Below are 22,282 nucleotides of genomic sequence, written 5' to 3' on the forward strand. Positions count from 1 at the left end.
GTAGCAGCAGTTGACAAGTATCTGAAATACTGCCGGTTGGTTTAGAATATTGGCCTCTGACCTAACGTAAGGTCATCAGACAACAATGACATCCTAGTTTTTTATGTTCTGGGGTTGTTGTTGTGAGTCCTTTGTTGGGAGAGCACTGTTATAATGTAGTCCATGGTACAAAGTGTTTATATAAGAGTGATAAACAGTCCCCACAAGGAGTAACAAAAAGAAACAAAAAAGTAACAAAAAGAAAAATGTTATAATGAATTCCATATGAATATTATTCTTTACTTATGGTTTTAAAAGAAGGGCACTGAGATGCCCTTTCCCACACTGTCATTTGAATGTTAATGAGTCATCCTGTTTTGTTGGAAAATCCTGAGTATTGCAAGATTGCAGCGACGCATTTCAAAAGTATTTTTTCCACTTCCCCAGGCAAGCACAGTGAGAGTAATGCTGAGTTAGGCCAACTTTACTGGCCTAACACTTCAACCCTGACTACACGTCTGCGCCGGCTCATTACTGCCTATCAGCGCAGCTATAAAAGGCAACAAATGAGGCAAGAGGCCCTAATGAAGACTGACCGGCGCAGACGGCGGCCCCGGGAGGAAGTGAGAGCGCTGGAGGCGGAAAGGGAAGCTATTATATCTGAAAAACGGCAAAAGTGAGTGCCTTCAGGGTTTCTCTCAACTCCTGGTACGTTCCCCTCTTCCCAGCTCTTGCAGTCCCGCAAAACACAGGCACCGCATCAAAGCTAGTGTCCCCCCAGAGAATGGACCAGTCCATCTCCCTGACCCCACTAAAGATCCATCTGGAAGGCCTGGGGCACAGAGGAGGATAAACAGTAAACTCGAAGCCTTTTTCCTCAAGCCCGATGTCTTCTTTCTGACAGGTGGACAAGAAGAGAAGAGGCTGATTTTTACCGCGTGGTGTCCACCTTTGGGGTCATTTTTGACCCTGTGAAACAGCAGTTTGACTGGAACCAATTCCGAGCCTTTGCCAGACTTGACAAAAAGTCTGATGAGAGTTTGGAGAAGTACTTCAGTTGTTTTGTGGCCATGTGTAGGCGAGTGTGTCGAATGCCCGCGAAGCCAGATGATGGTAGGTATACTTAGTAGCGGAGTTCTCTGCTAAAAGGCCAGGCAGGTGCAAGTGGGAAGGTGTGCAGGACCCTGCGGTGCTTCCCGAGTAAACGCGAGTGCTTCTGTGTTCCAGAGCCGCCTGACCTCTCCTCCCTGATCGAGCCGATCACAGAGGAGCGAGCCTCCAGAACTCTGTACCGCATCGAGCTGCTGCGGAAGATCCGCGAGCAGGTCCTGCACCACCCGCAGCTCGGGGAGAGGCTGAAGCTCTGCCAGCCGAGCTTGGACTTGCCCGAGTGGTGGGAGTGCGGGAGGCATGACCGAGATCTGCTGGTGGGCGCTGCTAAACACGGGGTCAGTCGGACGGATTATCACATCCTCAATGACCCCGAGCTGTCCTTCTTGGATGCACATAAAAACTTTGCTCAGAATAGAGGGGCAGGTAATATATCTTCCTTGAACCCGCTGGCAGTTGGATTTGGCCAAACCCCGCCTGTCATCTCATCGGCTCACATTCAAGATGAAAAGGTCGCGGAACAAGCTGAGGGCAAAGCAGAGGAGCCGGAAAGCTCGGCTGCCAAGGAGAAGCCTGACGTGAAAGAAGAAGAAGAGGAAGCCGACAGCGGGGGCAAGGACAGCAAGCAGGAGTGTGAGGCCGAGGCCAGCTCTGTGAAGAGCGAGCTGAAAGGGGGCGAGGGCAGTGCAGACCCTGGGTCCAAGACTGTCTCAGAGAAAGGTTCCGAAGAGGACGAAGAAGAAAAGCTGGAAGATGATGATAAGTCAGAAGAGTCCTCCCAGCCTGAAGGTAATGCCTGGCCTCTTGGATCTTTCTGCTGATTGTGCAGCAACTCACCAAAGGATGCGTTGCTCTCATGTAGCATAACAAGTTCTTCTGTGAAGGGGTGATTTCAGTTATGGTTAAATACGTGCTTTGCCCTGACACATTATGGCAAGAAAACATGGTATTCTGAGCAACATAAACCCTTAAGTAGAGCTGTATGCACACGTTAGTAGCATCTGGTTTAAGGATCAAGATTGCTATAACTGGCACAGAGTAAAAATAAGGCATCACTTTGTGCCACCCTGCTGTTGCTGGGACTTTCACCTTCAGCCAAAACCTCAGCTCTTTTTCCAGGGCACAAGAACACTGGCTCTGGGGCCAGCGTTGTGCTGTAGGCAGGTAAAGCTGTCACCTGCAATGTGGGATGCAGGTTTGAGTCCTGGCTGTTCCACCTCCAATCCAGCTCCCTGGTAATGGCCTGGGAGAGCAGTGGAAGATGGCCCAAGTCTCTGGGCCCCTGTACCCACATGGGAGACCCAGAGAAAGCTCCTGGCTTCAGCCTGGCCCAGCTCCAGCCTTTGTAGAGTGAACTAACAGATGGAAGGTCGGTCTCTCTCTCTCTCTCTCTCTCTCTCTCTCTCTCTCTCTGTAACTCTAAATTTCAAATAACAAATCTTAAAAAAAATGGCTCTTGGTTGGCTTTCTGCCTCCCTTAAGATTTACTTGCCTCGTGCCAAATGGCTAGTGATGTAACCTTTCTAAATCTCTGCTTCTTCATCTATAAAATGGAAGTAACACCTGCTGCATTCAAAGGCCATTGCAAACTTTAGACGACTAAGATTTTTTAAATGCCCAGTACCATCTAGCCATGGTAGGTACTCAATAAAATGGAGGGAACTGATATTCAAAATTTTAATTGTATCCTTTCTGAACTTTGGTTTCACTAGTATTTTGGTGGTGAGTAACGCACATTAACTCATTTCTCAGCAGGAGCTGTCTCTCGAGGGAAGAATTTTGATGAAGAAAGCAATGCTTCCATGAGCACTGCTAGGGATGAAACCCGAGATGGATTCTACATAGAGGACGGAGATCCGTCAGTGGCCCAGCTCCTCCATGAAAGAACTTTTGCCTTCTCATTTTGGCCTAAGGTTGGCAGGTTTTTGTTATTTTTGTTTTGCTGACCAAGACAGAATGGGGTGGAGGAAATCTTTCTGGCTTGACGTTTGACACAGTGTATGAAGACTCTAGATTTTTTGCACATGTTTTTAAAAGATCATCTAGAAAAGTCCAAAGAAAAACACCTGTAGGATACTTTTGTCTTGTGGCAGGAAAGGTAATGGGAGAGAGGGGTCATAAGAAACAGAACTGTTTGTGTACATAGATCTTTGGCTCCTTGTGGTTTTTTTAGGTTAGTCCTCCAAATGTTCTTGTCCGGTGTAATCTATGGATTATTGTTTTAGTGGGTTCATCCTTTGGCAAAGTAAGATGTGTGGACCTTAAAATTTTTTTTGATCTGAAGCAAAGCTTTCATATTTTAGACAGCTTCTTGCATTTGGAAGTCTACCATCTTCCTAGCTCAGGAGAGGGTGGGCTGTTGGCCCATTTGCTCCAATACATTAAGACATAATCCCAAATGTAGTTATTTGTAACCAAAGGCAAAATGGAAATTGCTTTTTTGGCTAAATAGCATAATTTCATAATAAAGCCCTATGTAATTTGGGTCTGTTTTTCAGTGTAGGGAAATAATCATCCTAATCACTATAACAGGGCTATCTGGTTTAGAACAAACAACACAAAGATGGGTTTGAGTCAGCTCATTCCCAAGCAGATCTTCCACACTGTTGGAGTCCTTCAAGAAATAACGTGAAATTTTTGTCTAAAGAATGCACTTAAATAAAGAAGGTGGTTTATTTTTTCTTCTGTATATCTTTTCAGTGCCCCCATTACGCTAATCTCCCTTATGGAGTTCGGAGGGAGTTTCCCAGCCCAGTCAAAGGTTTATAGTAGCAGGCACTTTTAATCTATGGAAACTCGGCCCAAGAGCTGTAATTAGAAAATTTTAATGTACACGCTTCAATGAAATTTGAAGTGATAATAGGTGGGAATGCAAATTGACATTCATTAGGTGTTCCTAGGTTGGTGCCCATTTCATAATGCTGAACTTTATTAATAGTGACGCTAATGATGTCCCACTTCCTGGGACACAGTGCGATCCAGCCTGTGGCTCTGACGGGCCAGAGCATCAAGATGCTAAGTGCAGGGGTTCCATTGTCCTCCATGGACATCCACCAACGGCTCTCTGTGGAGCCTGAATAAGAGCTGCTTTTGAAATAGGCTATTTTTGAAGGTGTTGGCTATTAATGTTGTGAGTAGTTCAGTATTCATAATTGAAAAAGAGTTAGGTTTTCTGTATTGGAGCCACCCTAGGACTTTCCACCTGAAAAGCCATTTTGGTAGGTTTTGTTTATTTGCTTGTTTGGGTTTTTTGCTTTGTTTTCTTTGACTTTTTTTTTTTTAACCAATTGACTTTTAAGCATTTTTTATGTTCTTTAGCATCTTGATAGATATATTTGTCTAGTGATTTTAACCGGGTCTTTGTTACAATTTCATGTGACTTTTCTTCTCCCTTCAGGATAGAGTAATGATAAACCGATTAGATAACATCTGTGAAGCAGTGTTGAAAGGCAAATGGCCAGTAAATCGGCGCCAGATGTTTGATTTCCAGGGCCTCATCCCTGGCTACACACCCGCCTCCGTGGACAGTCCCCTGCAGAGGAGGAGCTTTGCCGAGCTCTCCGTGGTCGGCCAAGCCAGCATCAGTGGGAGCGAGGACATCACTACTTCCCCTCAGTTGTCAAAGGTAAGTCAGAACTGTTTGCTTTTATAGCTGGAAGGGGAACTCTCTTAAATCAAAACTTAGCTCGGGAGTCTGTCTCACCGGTCCCAGCTAGGAACAGGATGGAGCTCCGTTCACCAGTCATGAGTGTTTGCTTCTTTGGGCTTATGGTTCCTTAGCTCTAAATGCCAGCCTGTATAACAGAAACAATTTTGGCTCACTGCATCTCTGTTCTCTTGGAACTTTTCAACAGGAAGATGCCCTCAATCTCTCTGTCCCGCGCCAACGGAGGAGAAGAAGGAGAAAGATTGAAATTGAGGCCGAAAGAGCTGCCAAGAGGCGAAATCTCATGGAGATGGTTGCCCAGCTGCGAGAGTCTCAAGTGGTCTCAGAAAATGGACAAGAAAAAGTTGTAGATTTATCAAAGGCCTCAAGAGAGGCGACAAGTTCTACCTCAAATTTTTCATCTCTTACTTCAAAATTTATCTTGCCTAATGTCTCAACCCCAGTGTCTGATGCCTTTAAGACTCAGATGGAACTGCTTCAGGCAGGCCTTTCGCGCACACCCACAAGGCATCTGCTTAATGGCTCCCTAGTGGATGGAGAGCCTCCCATGAAGAGGAGGCGGGGAAGGAGGAAAAACGTGGAGGGCCTTGATCTGCTTTTCATGAGCCACAAACGGACGTCATTGAGTGCCGTAAGTCGGGGAGCCCACTTGCTTGTGTGTGCCCGTATTGCCAGCCAGGGCCCTGCACTGCCAACGATGCTGTGCGCTGTGCCTCTCAGCAACGTGGTGTTAAAACTGGTTTCTTCCACTAACGAAAGAGAATTACAATGAACAGAGTCACGGTTCTGAGCTGGAAAATTGTGTGGATCATTGATAGGGATCACTCAGCTTGAACCAAGTGTAGCTTGAGGATTTATTCTTCCTAAGGTTCTGATACATCGATTGCTCTCGGAAGAATAGCCCAAAACAAAAAACATGTTCTTGTGAGCCTAGGCTTGTTATCTCTGAATTCATGAGGTGAAAAAGTTTCTGCTGTTAAAAATATTGACATATGTTGGACCTGGCGTTTATTACGGTCGCATAAATGTTTAGCTTCAGACCTAAGATTTATTGTTCATATAAAAAACAGATTACTATGAATTCCCCCATCTCCATAACTAAGTCATCTTTCCTAGTTTAGGTCTGAATGTAATGTATGACCAGTAAATTTTGACTTCTTCTTTTTATCAGTTTCAAGGAAACGAATGCAGTAGATTCAACATCATTCTCTTTCTCAGTCTGCTTCATTCATGCCACCCAAATATGTGGCACCTGATTCATGGATGGCAGGGACTTCATGCCCAAAGAATCCACTTAACATGAGCTATCATCTTTAAGGGCTAACCAGTATTGGAGATCCTGAGTTTGATTTCCTGTTGGTCTGAGACCACAGTCAACACAGGGGCCCTGGAGCTCCTTGTGTGTGCCTGAGAGGAACCTTGCCCCAGAGAGCTGCCTGGGGGCTGGACAGGACAACCATGGGACTTCTCTGTGGGCAGCAGAACACAGGATGGGAAATACAGAAATACGAGATTGAGGGCAGACAATTGTTTGTCCCAATATGTTTTTCCTTATTTTATCCTTAATATTATTTGCTCACTTTCTGTTTGTTGAGACTGGAGAAAACTTAAGTCACTTAAAAAGATAGGAAAAGGCCAAAAAAAGAGAAGAAGGCGGCATGGTTGAGTTATAGTTCTGAATGGCAAAACAGCATTAACTGAAATTTGTTTCCTTCTTATGGGATCTGATTTAAACAGAAGCATCCAAGTGATAGAGTAAATTTTCAGTATTGATTACCAATGCATCAGTCATAATAATGTCTTATTTGTTCATCATAGGTTATTTTTAGAATCTCATAAAAATACACTTTACAGTGGATCAGCTGTGACAACTGTGTGCTCCCTTAGTTAAAATATCCTTTCTAAGGATGTGGCCCTCAGGCAGGGTTGTATCACTGGTGATTAGCCTTCCTGCTGAAGACTGTCCTTGCACTTGGATAAATTTTGTTGACCAAAAAAATCCCTTCTCCACAAGCATTATCAGACTGGGAAGTTTCTGTAGCTCATGCTTCTTTTGTTTGCTGTTGTGTTTGATAGCTGAATCAGAACACATGCTGGTCTGTGGACCAGGTGTTAGGAATTAATTGTGCGACCCAGGTGCTGTTTTTCTGATGCAAGGACACATCTTGTATTAAATTTGAGACTGACTTTATGCATTTCATGAACTTTAAGCCATTACTAAGAATTTGTTGATGTTTATCTTTTTTGGGGGTCAGATTTAGCAACCCAGCTCAAGCCTGAGAGAACCTCCAACAGATGTTAGAGACTGTATTTTTTGAAGGCTCTGCAGCACCCTGGTCAATTCTGGAATTTGGGAATTACCTGTTTTGTGTTATGGAGGGTGATGTGCATGCACATAAAGCACAAGGACAACACTGATTGACCTGTGAATAAACGGGGTAGTGAGAGATGTCAAGATCAGCCGTGTTCCCCCGTAAAGAGCAGTACAAATTCTAAAATCTTGTAGTGTATCAGCTCTGTAGCTGGAGACCATTTTATGCAGCCATGAACTCTAAGCATGCATTCAGCAACAACATCCTGGAGTTGGTCTTGTTCCCTCTGCCAGGCACTGGGATTCAAAGAATAAAGGGCTAACAGGTGCTTGTATAAAAGAGCTCAGCATTTAGGGTGTCGTGACAGATAAATACAGGTTGCACATCCCTAATCCAAAACTGCAAAATAATGTGATGGGTCATAGTCAAATGCACTGAAATTGTCTCTAAGCTATGTGTATGAGGTATATATAAAACATATGAATTTCATATTTATATGTGGCTTCTATCCTGAAGATTTCTCATTTTGTTATATATATGTATGTTTATATATATTTCAGAATCCAAAAAAAAAAAAGAAGAAAAAACCCAAATCCAAAAGACATCTGGTCCCAAGCATTTCAGACAAGGAATGGTCTGGAGATAGTCAGTCATACTTTGGTTGAGTTTTGAAGGCCATGTAACATTTGGTCATTTCAGAGGGTGGGTGGAGAATCTGTGTAGAGGAACTGAGGCAAGTAAGAGCCTCTAGTGTGTGGGGAACTGACAGTTACTGGCTCGGGAATTTGGTAAGGTAAGTAGGTTAGCCTCAGCAGAGAAGAGCTTGGAGACAAGAAGCACATTGCAAAGGGCCTTGATTGCCATGCTGAAGAACTTGGATTTTATCCTGAAGGCAGCAAGGACCCAACTACTGAAGTCATTTAAATAAGAGTGATAAGACAGATTTTGAACTATGAAGAGCTGAATTTTATTTTAAGATTTATTTATTTATTTTGAAAGGTAGAGTTATAGAGAGAGAGAGAGATCTTCCATCTACTGCTTCACTCCCCAAATGGCTGCAGTGGCAGGGGCTGGGCCAAAAGGCTGAGGCCAGGAGCTTGAACTTCTTTTGGGTCTCCCACAGGGGTTCAGTGGCCCATTCCACTGCTTTCCCCGGTGCACCAGCAGAGAGCAGCCGGGACTCAAATTGGCACTCATATGGGATGAGTGTAGCTTAACCCACTGCACCACAGCACTGACCCCTGAAGAGATGTCTTTTAGAAAACACTCCAGTACAGCCAGTGTGGGAGCTGGCTTGAAGAGGGGGTGGAACTAGGATCCAGGAGGACCATTTAAGAATGTTGTAATCACACGGTGGAGGCATGGACGTTTGCAGGCTGAAATAACCTAGCTTAAGGACCAGTGTGGCTGGATAATGGTAGTGTGTAGGCTTCAGCTGGAGTTGTTCTTTCCAAACATGCCACACATGCTTGGCACAATATCATCCCAACAAAATTGTGTTGTGCACAGAGTGCCATTAAGTTACTTGTGTACTGGCTTTTGGAACATTCCTTTGAAGATGCATTATCTTTAATGACATTACCCAGAGATCCCCAAGAGAGATTGAGAAGCTACCATTCACTGCCTACCAGGCTCAGGTTATGCTGCCCATGCCGTCTTCATAGTGGTTTGCTTAGGATTTCAAAGAATGGAGACCTGATGGACTGTGAATTTTCCACTTAAATACTAGTCTTGAAATGTGAAGGATGATGTGAAAGAGTCGTCCTCTGAGTTAATAGCTGCTTCAAAACTGGCATTGTTTCTGGTAACTTTTTTCCCTTTTTGATGAAGCAGTCATTATGCTGGAATAGCGTTTTCTTAGAATAGAACTTTGCCAGAATCTGCCTCTTCCTGTGAGATTAAGACTGTTGTCAACTTTCCGCAGGAGGATGCTGAGGTGACCAAAGCTTTTGAGGAAGATTTAGAGACCCCACCAATAAGAAACATTCCTTCTCCCGGACAGCTGGACCCAGACACTCGGATCCCAGTTATCAATCTTGAAGATGGGAGTAGACTGGTGGGGGAAGATGCTCCTAAAAATAAGGATTTAGTTGAATGGCTGAAGCTGCATCCTACTTACACTGTTGATATGCCAAGTTATGTACCAGTAAGTATTACAGAATTTAGAGTTGGCAAGAACTCCAGTGAGCGGTCCTTTGCATTTGCATAGATACAGAATTCCTTGACAACGGGTTCCTCTTGTCTTTTGCTTGGGTATACCCTGGTCTTGAATGTTTCCTAGTCTTGCATTGTATCTCCCATACTAGAGAAACCAGCCCCAGGTCTGTCTGACGGAAAGGCAGCCTTTCAGTTATTTGAAGATATCTGTTGTGTGTTTTCTTACTTTTTCCTTTTCCCACCTGACAGATGTCATTTCTCCAGTTCTTCTTTGCATCGCATGGTTTCCAGGTGCTCTGAGCATTGGAGTAACACTCTTGAATACACTGTCATAAGTCTCCAGACAAAGCCTGACCAGCCCAGAATACTTATAAAACTAACTTCCAGAGGTTCAGAAATTGGGCCAGCTAATGCTGCCTCTTAAGATACTAGTACTTGTGCTTTACATTAAACATGAGACCATTGCTGTCCCCAGGTGATTGTCACATAAACTATTTCCCAGCTGGCAGTGCAAATCTGACTTTTCTATAGTGATGTGATTGTTTTAAAATTGAATATAGACCCTACATTTTATTTTGTTGAGTTCAGCTAGTGTTCCTGCTACTCAGAATGCCTCCCCCTCCCAAAACCCTCCCCCAAAAAACTCTTTTATCAATAGTAGGGTCTCCTCTCAGACAATCTTGTGTCTTCAATTAGATACCATCTCTGTGTTCATTCAGATCACTGACGAGAAAGTAGTCAAGATACTACAGGAAGTTTACCATGGCTTGGCTCAACATTTGCTGAAAAACTTTTTACATGGGTTTATTGATAGAAGGAAAAGCAAATTCGCAGCTTATGTTTTCATTTAGTTCCTTAATGAACAGGGAGGAATAAAAGAGTTTTTCCTTGGAAAGTAACACATGGTCTCTAATGGTAAAAATGATTGTTGAAACTTCCACCAGGAATTCTACAGAATTGTCAATTCTGTAGAGAAGAGTAAGTGCTGAATACAGTCTTACTAAATACGTTTTTCTTTTACAGAAGAATGCAGATGTGCTGTTTTCCTCGTTTCAGAAACCGAAACAGAAACGACACAGATGTCGAAATCCTAACAAGTTGGATATAAACACTTTGACAGGAGAAGAAAGGGTGCCTGTTGTCAATAAACGAAATGGGAAGAAGGTAAGTGTTGGGAAGGGGAGTGATCTCTGTGTTCTTTCTGATCCCAGAAAGTCTTTTATCCTCCATCTTTTATAAGGAAAAACAATCTTATTTCATCCAGGATGTGTTTGTGGAGGGTGGGAGCTGATTTTCTGTTTTTTCAATTGTTTTTCCAATGTCTTTTCCCAGATGGGTGGAGCTATGGCGCCTCCAATGAAGGACCTGCCCAGGTGGCTGGAAGAAAATCCTGAATTTGCAGTTGCTCCGGACTGGACTGATATAGTTAAACAGTCTGTAAGTATAAACTCTGCATTCCTGTCAAGAAAGGTATCCATACAAAACTGTTGTCCTGAGTTTTTCTTCTGTTTTCTGTTGCCATTTATTATTAAGTTGTAACTTATTCTTAGCTTAAAAGAATTGACATAATAGATCACTTTCAGACATCATTTCATACATCATTAATACATCATCATCTCTTACATCAATACATCATTAATCTGAAGGGAACTAATTTATCAGCTCCCATTTGAAAAGACTGTATAGCAATATACATTCCCAGTCTTGGAGATAGATCTGAGGGGAGACAGACCCCAAGTATGTCTTTTTAACAGCCTATCTATAGAATGGGAATTATGGTGTGTGAAATTATTAATATTATGCTATGATTTCTGGTTTTAAAATTGGTAAAAATACAACAATTCTGCCTAAAATTTTTTCCCCGTTAACTTCCTTTTCAAATTAGTTAATGACATACTGATTCTTTTTAATTTGTTTTAATTACGCAATAAAATTGACTCATTTTTCTTTTGGTGTACAGTTCTATCGGTCTTAACACACGTGTGTTTTCACGAACTGCCATCATAAGCAGAATAGGGTTCCATCGCTCCTGTAGTTCCCGTGGACTGTCCTCTCCCCTAAGTCCCTGCCTGCCATGACCCTGTTCCTCATCCTGAGAGTTTTGTCTTTTTGAGAAGGTCATAAACAGAAGCATAAAGCGTGTAAGCTTCTCAGACGATGGCCTTCCTCACCCTGCCGAGATTCCCCGGGTGGTCGTATTTATTGAAGTGTGTTCCTTTCCTCTGCTCAGTGCGTGGAAGAACCACTGCCTGCTGAGTGCACTCCACCACCCATGCAAAGACAGCTGCATTGTTTTCAGGGCTGTGTAGTGACGAATAGAGCTGCTGGAGACCTCAGTATACAGATTCTGGTGTAGACAGAAGGTTTCATTCCTCTAAGATGGATACCAAAAATATAATTTTAATTCCATTTTCCATATTTCTTAATGTTTTTTCTGTTATTTTTAGATACAATTTTTATTTCATTTATTTGAGAGGCAGAGAGACAAGAGGGAGAGAGACAAGTAGAGCTTCCATGCACTGGTTCATTCCCCGGTGCCCACAAGGAGCCGGGAATTCAATCCAGGTCTCTCGTGGGTTGCAGAGACCCAACTACTTGAGCCATACCTACTGCCTACCAAGGTGCTCATGAGCAGGAAGATGGAATGGGAAGCAGAGCTGCGACTTGAACCCAGGCACTCTATTATGGGATGTAGGAGCCCCAGGCGGCATCCTAACTGATAGGCCAAACACCCTCCTCATCCTGGGTTTTTTTTTTTTTTTCTAATATTTATTTGAAATGGCCAAAAGAACACATTAAAACTTAGATAAAACATCCTGTATTTAATAGATACAACTGTATACTTTCTTATACTGCTTAATAATGTTTCTTGCATATAAAATCTTTCTTCACTGATGGGTATTTGATTGACAGACACTTGGCAAAAGCTGTGTCTGTTCAGGGTGTACAATCTGATGATCTGGTGTCCGTGTGCATCACGTACCAGTCATCAGTCATCAGCTGCTTCCTGAGGTGTTTTTTGAGTTCGTGATGGATGCAGCTGACTTGACATTTACCTCACTATGGAGTAGCGTTTAACAATTTCTCTACAATTCAGCAAGTTAATACAATGATTAAAAAAAAAAAAAACAAACAAGCAGCTTTTGAGAGTTTTATCATTGAGCGTTCAGTGAAAATGACTGCTGTTCATCACAAAGCCTACCCGGAAGGTAAACTCCTCCAGCAGCCTTCATGGTCCTGTTCTCCTCTCCCTTTCCTTCAGGGTTTTGTCCCTGAGTCGATGTTTGACCGCCTTCTCACCGGACCTGTGGTGAGGGGAGAAGGAGCCAGCCGGCGAGGAAGAAGGCCCAAAAGTGAAATCGCCAGAGCCGCCGCCGCCGCCGCCGCCGTGGCCTCCACGTCGGGGATCAGCCCTCTGCTGGTGAACAGCCTGTTTGCTGGAATGGACCTGACGAGCCTCCAGAACCTACAGTCCCTCCAGTCGCTCCAGCTGGCAGGTCTCATGGGCTTCCCTCCAGGACTGGCAACAGCTGCCACCGCCGGAGGCGACGCGAAGAACCCTGCTGCCGTGCTACCCCTGATGCTGCCGGGAATGGCAGGCCTGCCCAACGTGTTTGGACTGGGCGGGCTGTTGAATAACCCTCTCTCAGCTGCTACTGGAAACACCACTACTGCTTCTAGTCAAGGAGAACCGGAAGACGGCACTTCAAAAGTAGAAGAGAAAGGAAATGAGAACGAAGACGAGAACAAAGACTCGGAGAAAAGCACAGATGCTGTCCCAGCTACTGACTCTGCGAACGGATCTGTTGGTGCTGCTGCTGCCCCGGCCGGACTGCCCTCCAACCCGCTGGCCTTCAACCCCTTCCTCCTGTCCACCATGGCCCCAGGCCTCTTCTACCCATCCATGTTTCTACCTCCAGGACTGGGGGGATTGACACTGCCTGGGTTCCCAGCGCTGGCAGGACTGCAGAATGCCGTGGGCTCTGGCGAAGAAAAGGCTGCTGACAAGGCCGAGGGGGGCCCCTTCAAAGACGGAGAGAACCTGGAAGGCAGCGATGCCGAGGAGAGCCTGGACAAGACCGCAGAGTCCTCCACCTTAGAGGACGAGGCGGCGCAGGGCGAAGAGCTAGACTCACTGGACGGGGGGGACGAAATCGAAGACAGCGAGAACCATGAGTGACCAGTACCAGTTCCAGTTCAAGTGTTTAAAACTTTTGACAAGTGGTAGTCCTACTGTTTACACTCACAGTTAATGTTCATACCTAGTTTTATAAGCTGTTCTGTAACATAGTGTAGCAAAAAAGAAAAAGAAAAAAAAGTCCAAGTCATGTTATACAGGTGTGTCAGAAGGTATCTTGGTCATTAAGTATTGTGCAGTGCATTATTTATTATCCCTAGGAGAGATGAAATTTGAGAGGTGATCATGTCTTTTTAAGGAAACTTGCATAATGCTCTGCTTTCTTTTCTTTTGGTACCATTGGTGTTCTAATAAAGAGCAATTTGTACCCGAGTGGCACTAATGGAAGGAAGTGCTGCTCAAAGGAAGTATGAAGTTATATATTTAATTTTTTAAGTTTAACTTTTAATTTTTTTTTTTTTTTTTTTTTTTTTGCTGTGAAGGTCAAGATGAAATTTTACCGTACATATCATACGTGCTCATTCGGTTCCCTTTCTGACTGTATGGGGGTTCCCACACTTGCGCATACACACACACATCCATACACTCTGACAATCTGCACGTTAGCGTGAACGTCTCTGTCCCGAGGCGCAGCAATAATAAGGCAGCTGTTGAATGTGAAGGGTCCCTTTGGAAAAATTAACCTACTGGGAGGGTTCTTGCCAGACAGAACTACAGTTCCATTGTCTCGTGGTCTTGTAATGCACTGGTGTAAAACAAAAATAAGTAGAAGAATAAATAAAAGAGTGAGAGAAGAGAGAATCAGGTACCTTTTTTTAAATTAAAGGACTTTGTTACTTTAGCCACAAAGCTAAAACAGCATTACCTCAGCTCTGAACTAGCCTTGAAGTTTACAGACATGACTTTGTAAATGTATTGTTTTTCTTTGTTGTGATGTCCTTTTATTTTTTTCTTTGAAAACTGCTATCATGTAAGATAAACTGTAAATTGCTGCCAACTGTAGTAATGATGCTTTTAATAAAAGTGACCCATGATATGCAGAGATGTAATTATAGAATGTAGTATGTAGGGGAACTGGTGTTCACTCTATTTTTTGTATTCGCAATAGATGCAAATACAGCATTCTGCCTTTGGTACGGTTTCTTGATATATCCTCTTAGACTGGACGAGCTGTTAGTAACGTGCTAAACTGATTGCCTTCGAGATCAGACAGGAAGGAAAACCTTGAATTACCTCCACATAATTCCACTCCAGATAGCTCGACAGAAGCGCACACAGAAACCCCTATTACTCCGTCAAAAGGGCATCTGAGACCGAGAATACTTGAAAATGTGTGAAGCCTGTGATAATGTGGTACACTGAAGAACAAAAGGGCAAAAGAAAAACGAGGCTTTAATAGGCACAATATCTAGGTCATTTATCCTTGGTTAATGGGTAGAGAAACACAATGCAGTAGTGTCAGCAAGGGACACAAAGGCGCTCTGGTGTCCCACGGGCCAGTGCTTGATGCCAGAAATCAGTGTGTGGAAAGGCCGTGTGGCACTGAAACAGACCCGCTTAGGCACGCAACGTGCATGCGCGCACAGGCTCAGGAGCTACTGATTTGTGAACCCCATTACAGTTTTTGATGTTTGAAAGTTAAATGTAATTTGAGATCTGCCAGTATTGCTTTTTTGTGCCACCTAAGACACACAAAGCCATATTTCTGTCTAGTCAAAAAGCAAAGCAAAGTGGAGGGAGTTGTGTGTGTGTGTGTGTGACCTCTCACCACCACACCCTCCCCCAGTGCATGCACTCTGACTATCCCCTCTGACACGCACAAGGCAGAAGGTCTAAATCCACTGTAGGCGGTGAGACTCGGTTATCATACATCCCAAGAAGAAAGCAAACACGCCCACTACGATGCTGGAAGACAAACAACGTGAAATCCCCACCTTACACTGTCATTTTTGTCATTGCTATTATTTCTTGAGAGTGACTGGGTAGAATGTGTGCGTGGCGGGGAAGTGCCATGGACAGTGCATCTTCTGAAATGGAATTCTTTGAACATGGAAAATCAGATTGGATCTGCTCAAAGTATAGGAAATTTAAACATGTAAACAACCAAAGGAGTTTTCCAGGCTTTTAAATAACCAAAGAACTAACTAGTAGAGGGGGGACTGGTTAAATAAAATGAGTCATAAAAAGGTCTTTTTCTAAAATTCTTTGTAGCATTGGAAATTTGGGGACCTCTGTTAAACAGCGAAGGCAGGATGATCAGAGGCTTCGGTTGCTGGTGGCCAGAAGGAGCTCTGAGTTGATTGGTCAAGGGCACCTCTGTGTGATGCAGGGTCCATCTGTTAACACCACTCTGAAGTCACTCAGATTTCCACATTGGAAAGTACACCTTTCTTCCAATGAAACTATTTCTTGGTAATAGATCTTTAGTCTACCAAAAAAAGATTTTCAGTGCAGTCCGATACTAACACTGTGGGTTGTGCGCTTCGTGAGGACGCTGAGTCGTGGGGAGCATAAGTAACAGTTATGAAACCATAGGTGCGGGAGCAAGGTTGGAACTCACGTGGTCTGACTTCAGAGCTATCAAAACCCTGAGCTCCTGGGTTTGGAGAAGAAAAATTACCCAGTAGACCTCCCCCTATCCCTTTTACCTGTAGGAGATAGTTCCAAGATCCCTAGTAGATGCCTAAAGGCTCAGAGAGTAATAAACTATATAATCTACAGTTTTCCCTTATACATACCTGTAGTAAAGTTTAAGGCACAGTAAGAATTGACAGCAGTAACTCATAATAAAATAGAACAATTACAACAATATACTCAATTTTATGTAAAGTGATCTCTTGATAGAGTTAAGACAAAGAATTTTTTACTCTATTTGAGACACAAAGATAGAGCTCCCCGTGCTGTTTCATTCCCCAGATACCCACAATGCCCAAGACTGGGCCAAGTTGAAGCTGGGAGCTTCACATGTGGGTGGCAGGGACCCAACAACTTAAGCCATCATTTGCTGCCTCCCTGAGCACACATTCACAGGAAGCTGGAATCCAGAGCCAAGCCCAAACTCTGACACTCTACTTACTATGGGATATGGGTGTCCCAAGCAGTTGTTAACTGCTATGCCAGACACCCACCTCTGAAGACAAACAATACATGGAGAGCAAAGCCCCAGGTAAGGGGAGGGCTGTTGTATTAGGATGATCTGAAATGTTTAGTGTTAGTACATTTTCTTTTTTCTCTCTTACCCTTCCATAACAAGTCTTGAGTTTGTAGTAGGGAATCAAAGCCTATTGAATTCGAGCCTAGAACAACATGAGCTCTGGCTAACCATACCTCATTTAGGTTTGAATTTATCTTGCCTTAGAAGCATTTCTGTTTTACAAAGAAACCGAATCAGAGAGCTCGTCAGTTGCAACCCGGGCACTTGAACCCAGGTCCATCTAACGCCACAGTTCATGTTCTTGACCTCTTTGCTGATGTAATATGCATTCCCCAACACAAATTGGGTGAGTGCTGGGAATATAGAAAAGCAAACAAAAATCCAGACTAGCCCCTGCTGTCATGAGCTTCCATTTTAGTAGGAAGAGATGGATGATGAGTTCTAAATAGAATGCTTGCAGAGCAAGGAATAAATGAAATGAGAGTGGCTGGGAAGGAGTTCTATGGAGGTGGCAGCACAGCTCACAGTTGAGTGATGGGAAAAATGCTCCATACAAAGGCGACAGCACATGCAAAGATCTTGCGTGAAGAAGGAGTTTGGAATAAGGATGGGTGGGCAGCCAGCCCATCTGTCTCAAAGAGTTAGGAGACAGGGCCTGGGTGGTCCTGGTGGAGGGTTTGGATTTCATTCCAGACATTCTGGAAAGTCCTTGGAAGATTTTATGCAGGCGTGGCTTTTAGAGCTAGTGCAGTTTAGATGGTGGCCTTTGGTGCAGTTAGATGCCACTTGGGATGCCTGCATCCATTTCAGAGTACCTGGTTCAAGCCCTGCCACCACTTGTGATCAAGTTTCCTGCTAGTGCACACCCTGAGAGGCAGCACATGATGGCTCAAGCACTTGAGTTTCTGCCACCATGTGAAAGACCCAAATGGAGTTCCTGGCCCCTGTTTTTGCCTGGTCCAGCTTCTACGGCTGCAAGCCTGGGGTGTGTGTGTGTGTGTGTGTGTGAACCAGTAGATGGAAGAAGTCTTTCTGTCTCTGCCTCTTTTCTCTTTCAAATAAAGTGGAGATAAGTTTCAAAGAGGAATCAGGGCTTGCAGTTGGGAGTCTGCTGTAACTTGGATTAAGATAGTGGGACATAATGGAGCTAGAAAGCAGTGGATGAATTTGGGATATAGAGAGCCTCCAAATTAATGCTTCAGTGCATAATGTAAACTAATTCTTTAGGATTTTTCTATTGAAAACTACTGAAAGGTAGAGCCAACAGGTAGAGAATGTTCAGCATACTTTTTTAAACAAATAGGAATGTGTAGTTAATATTTTGAGGAAAAAAGATACTAGAAACAAATTTTTTTTCTTCATGTTCTGTTAAAAATTTTCCTTTCCAGTTCAAGGAAAATTACTTGATCATCTTTGGGAAGAGTTTTCAGGAATTATTTCAAACACAGTAGGTGAGAATTTATTAACATTGTTGAAATGTGTGTGCAATGGGCCAGCGCCACAGCTCACTAGGCTAATCCTCCACCTTGTGGCGCCAGCACACCGGGTTCTAGTCCCGGTTGGGGCGCCGGATTCTGTCCCGGTTGCCCCTCTTCCAGGCCAGCTCTCTGCTGTGGCCAGAGAGTGCAGTGGAGGATGGCCCAAGTACTTGGGCCCTGCACCCCATGGGAGACCAGGATAAGTACCTGGCTCCTGCCTTCAGATCAGTGCGGTGCGCCGGCCTCGGCGGCCATTGGAGGGTGAACCAACAGCAAAAGGAAGACCTTTCTCTCTGTCTCTCTCTCTCACTGTCCACTCTGCCTGTCCAAAAAAATAAATAAATAAAAAAGAAATGTGTGTGCAATAAACATCTTGGTCTCTAGAGCCATTAATAAATTTAAATTAGGAAGCAAAACAGTGTAAATGACTTCTACTAACAAGCACTTAAAGTTAGAATAGATTTTATTCATTCAACATGGCACTCTCATGAGCAATTTTATGTATCTGAGCACAGGTAAGATTTACTACAGTTTTATAGACATCTTCTAGTAAAATAAACTATTTGACAAAATAGATGCATAAATTACTTTCCGGCATATTTCATCTAATGTAAGACTCCTTCAGTGAAGAGCATTTCGTCATTGAATTTTTTGGTAGGGGATACATCCAACTTGGAGAGTTCTGGTAAGTGACAAGATGGTCATTTCTGAAGTATTTAGGGCTATTTAAGTTGTTTTATATGTCACAACATAGCTGTATCCTCCTAATGGTTCTGTTGATCCATAAATGCTATTTTGGATCATAATCAAATATTGATCATGTGACTTAAATTGGAAGACTGAAGTAGTTCAATTTCAAATATTTTTTATTTATTTATTTGAAAGAGTCACACAGAGAAAGAAGGAGAGGCAGAGAGAGAGAGGTCTTCCATCCACTGGTTCACTCCCCACTTGGCCACAACAGCTGGAACTGTGCCGATCCAAAGCCAGGAGCCAGGAGTTTCTTCAAGGTCTCCCACATGGGTGCAGGGGCCCAAGGACTTGGGCCATCTTCTACTGCTTTCCCAGGCCATAGCAGAGAGCTAGATTAGAAGTGGAGCAGCCGGGACTCAAACCAGCGCCCATATGAGATGTTGGCATGGCAGGGGGCGGCTTTATCCGATACACCACAGCACCAGCCCCCAAATATTCTTGACATCTGACATCTTTATGGTCACAATGATTTACTAATAACTTGGCTCCTAAGCAGACTGAAATTTTCAACACTTGAACAAAGATGGCAGAATTCTGTACCCATAGGTTTATAAGCATGCCATGTAAGTGTTGTGGTACCTCCCCAGAGCAGGTTCCTTCCTGTGTGCCTTTCTTTCTCACACAGTCTTTACTGGCCTAGAGATAAATCTGCCATGGTGAATTCTGAGCTGTAACTACAGAGCAGCAAGTAATATTTCCAACATACAATAAATAGAAGCAATAAGCAAAAACGTTGGTCTTAACCACTTAAGGTGTCTTCCTTATTGTCCCTTTGTTGTCTCTGCAGTTTGAAAACTCATTTTTAAAATTACAAATGAGAAAAACTCAACTCCTTTATGTGATGAGAGCCAAGGATGGCAGTGGCTTCACATTCTTTGCAACTCAAACCATCTCATAATTATTAACCACAGTTCAAGAGACTTCAACCTGGATGTAGGCTGGATGACTGAAACCTAAGCAGGGTGCACATTACATAGTTTTGGAGAGAATACATGACATTTTAGAATACTGTTCAACGTGTTTCACCATGCTTCCTTAGGAGTCAAGAAGCTTTTTTAGAATTTAACATTTTCATTTGTTAACAGGCACTTACTTGTGAGTTGATCCATACCATACCCCAAGAGGTGAGGTCAGTGTTGCCTACCCTTTAGTAAGTCTGGGCCATTTGCCCAAGAACAAGAAATAAGAAGAATTTGGTGGCCAGAACTGGAATGCAGACTTCTCCAGTGGAAGGGGTGGCTGGCTGAGGACCGTCTGTCTTAAGCATAAACCTGACATTAATGTTAATTCAGGCCTATGCTCTTGGAACCTAAAATAGTTATTTAGTAATTGATGGTACAGTCTGAAGAACAAAGCAGAAGTTTCCAGAATCTTATGCTGCAAGACAAAAGTGGTGAAAAATAAGATGTGTTTAAGCAATTACAAGTGTGCTTGACATCCACGCTGATGGGATGATACAACCTATGCAGCTGACGAACTGAATATTTTGCAAATTGTTGAATGCTGTTCCCTGGGTGTCGCTCCCCCTCTTCGTGGAGGAACGACACAGGACCCTGCGCTGTTCTTTCGTCTGCTCGGCCCTCCCCGGGTTTGCTGCTGGTTCTTCCCGGGTTGGCTACTATCCCTTCCACCTCCGTGGAAGGGCAGTTCCCCCTGGCCACATTCCCCACTTCCGCAGGGGAGCGGCACACCGCCGGCCGGCTCTTCTCGGGGGCTGCACGGGTTCCCTTAGATGTTCCCCATAGATGTTCCCGGTGCATGCCGTCTCTCTCCTCCTTTATAGTCCTCCTCCGCCAATCCCAACTCGGCTGCCCACACGCCGAGCACGCTGCTCTCCAATCAGGAGCAAGTCCTACAGTTAATTGGTTGAACTGGAGGCAGCTGTGCGGAAGCTGTTTACTTCTCTCCCAGCGCCATATTGTGGGAGAGCAGATGCATAGAATAAGTCTTAATTCCAGTAACTCAGTCTAGTCCGGATTGCTCCCCACACCTGGGATTTCTGGACAGGGAACATTACCCGTCCATCCATGGCTACATTGTGTCTAAATGGCTCTGAAAGGCAGCACCACCTTGCAGAAGTTGAGATGACAAAGTCGGGAACCTCTGGTTCCTGCAGTGATGGCAACTAGCCCCAGCAGAACCGAGCTGCTGCCTCAATCCCCACCCACAGGGCTTTCCTGGGCTATTGTGGCTCTCACAACGGATTTGCATATCAGTAGCTGCAGAGCTAACGTTCCCTCGCTGGGCTCAGGGGACCCTGTGAGGCAACTCCATGGTCCTTTCCGTCTTATTGTCAGAGTTCCTAGAAATTGAGAAGCGGCCATTGTGCCCGACTGCGAAGGCATTGTGCTTCCCCAGGCGAAGCAGACCTGCTTCTCTGCTCCCGGCTCTGCTCCTCCAGCCCTGGTAGCTTCTGGGGAGCAGCTGGGCCCACACAGAACAGCCTGGAGGGTTACCTAAAAGCATTTAAAAACCTCCCTTTCCCCCTGTTCCTTTCCAAAATGGAAAGTTCCAATAGCCTCCAACCCTCCTTTTCTTTGAAGTCTCCTTTTGTAAAAGGACCTGTGTGTTCTGAAAGATAAAATAGAGGGAGGACCATGGTCACGGCCACTCAGTAACGAGGTGCTTGGCCTGGCTCCCAGCCCACTTGAAGGGAAGAATTCCTTCGGCCATCACAGTACCTGGTATGGGAGGGCAGCACCACAAAAGCTGAAGATGCTGTTTTACATTTCCACCAAAAAGCTGCCTTTTGGTGAGGAGTGGTTGGGTATCAATCGTCTATTACCATTGAAATCTTCCTGCCGGGCATAGTGACTGCCAAGGCCTAAATATGGTTTATGTTAAGAAAACGAAAGCTTTCTGTATTTGTGTTGTTTTTGAGTGTGATTTGGGGGCAGGTCAAATGAGCGAGACAGCAGTGTCCTGTCAAAGGCGGGAAGGGACTCGGAGACCACCTCCTAGGTATAAAATGCACACAAGCAGAAAAGCAACTTTTAAAAATCACTGATTTCTCCTTTAGAGCCCAGGTGACTAACTGGCCAAGCACTCATTTCCAGCTGATGTGTTTCCAACATGCTTCTCAGAAATCTGGCTTACTCAAAGTAGTGGACGGCTTTATTTCTGCAGTAGGTCCAGCATTCAGGCAGAAAGGAGCTGAGCGTGAGGACGACAGTTTGCTTGTGACATGGTGCCGCTGGATGCGTGCCCACAGATTTAAAATGCATGCTGGTGGGGCACGTTTGTTCTCAGAGATGATGCAGAGCCTCATGCCTCTCCCTGCTCTCCAGGAGACACTGAAATCCACCAGAACCTGGAGAGTGGGGGAGACTTGCTGTTTTCCTAGCTGTTCCAGGTACACATGATCCCAGCCAGTAGATTGGCAGTTGTGGCTATGTGTGTTGAATAATTAAATAAGAAGCTACTGAGCCCAGAGACTGCAGGAGAGGGCCTGTGAGTTGGGCAGTTGTATTGGGCTCCCTGTAACGTTAGCTTCCTGCCCCGATCATCTCACTCAGAGCAGGAATAGCTTTCCAC

At 44.3% G+C, this 22,282-nt stretch overlaps 1 protein-coding gene across 7 annotated transcripts in view; it reads left to right on the forward strand.

Annotated features, from left to right (window-relative positions):
* CHD7 (chromodomain helicase DNA binding protein 7) overlaps positions 1-14,403 on the forward strand; it is a 130,670-nt gene extending 116,267 nt beyond the window's left edge. For 3 of the 7 annotated variants that reach the window (XM_051843757.2, XM_051843759.2, XM_017341323.3), the window contains 10 exons: positions 427-655; positions 884-1,092; positions 1,207-1,878; positions 2,842-3,002; positions 4,487-4,714; positions 4,944-5,387; positions 8,993-9,214; positions 10,249-10,389; positions 10,558-10,662; positions 12,488-14,403. In XM_051843757.2, the coding sequence (XP_051699717.2) occupies positions 427-655; positions 884-1,092; positions 1,207-1,878; positions 2,842-3,002; positions 4,487-4,714; positions 4,944-5,387; positions 8,993-9,214; positions 10,249-10,389; positions 10,558-10,662; positions 12,488-13,405 (3,329 nt within the window). In that variant the 3' untranslated portion in view covers positions 13,406-14,403. The remainder of the gene's footprint in view (positions 1-426; positions 656-883; positions 1,093-1,206; positions 1,879-2,841; positions 3,003-4,486; positions 4,715-4,943; positions 5,388-8,992; positions 9,215-10,248; positions 10,390-10,557; positions 10,663-12,487) is intronic. The other 4 variants (XM_051843758.2, XM_070075066.1, XM_051843760.2 and 1 more) reach the window with 3 other exon arrangements.
* The last annotated feature ends 7,879 nt before the right edge of the window (positions 14,404-22,282 follow it).

The sequence above is a fragment of the Oryctolagus cuniculus genome, chromosome 6 (genome assembly GCF_964237555.1).
Source record: "Oryctolagus cuniculus chromosome 6, mOryCun1.1, whole genome shotgun sequence".
Taxonomy (NCBI): Eukaryota; Metazoa; Chordata; class Mammalia; order Lagomorpha; family Leporidae; genus Oryctolagus; species Oryctolagus cuniculus.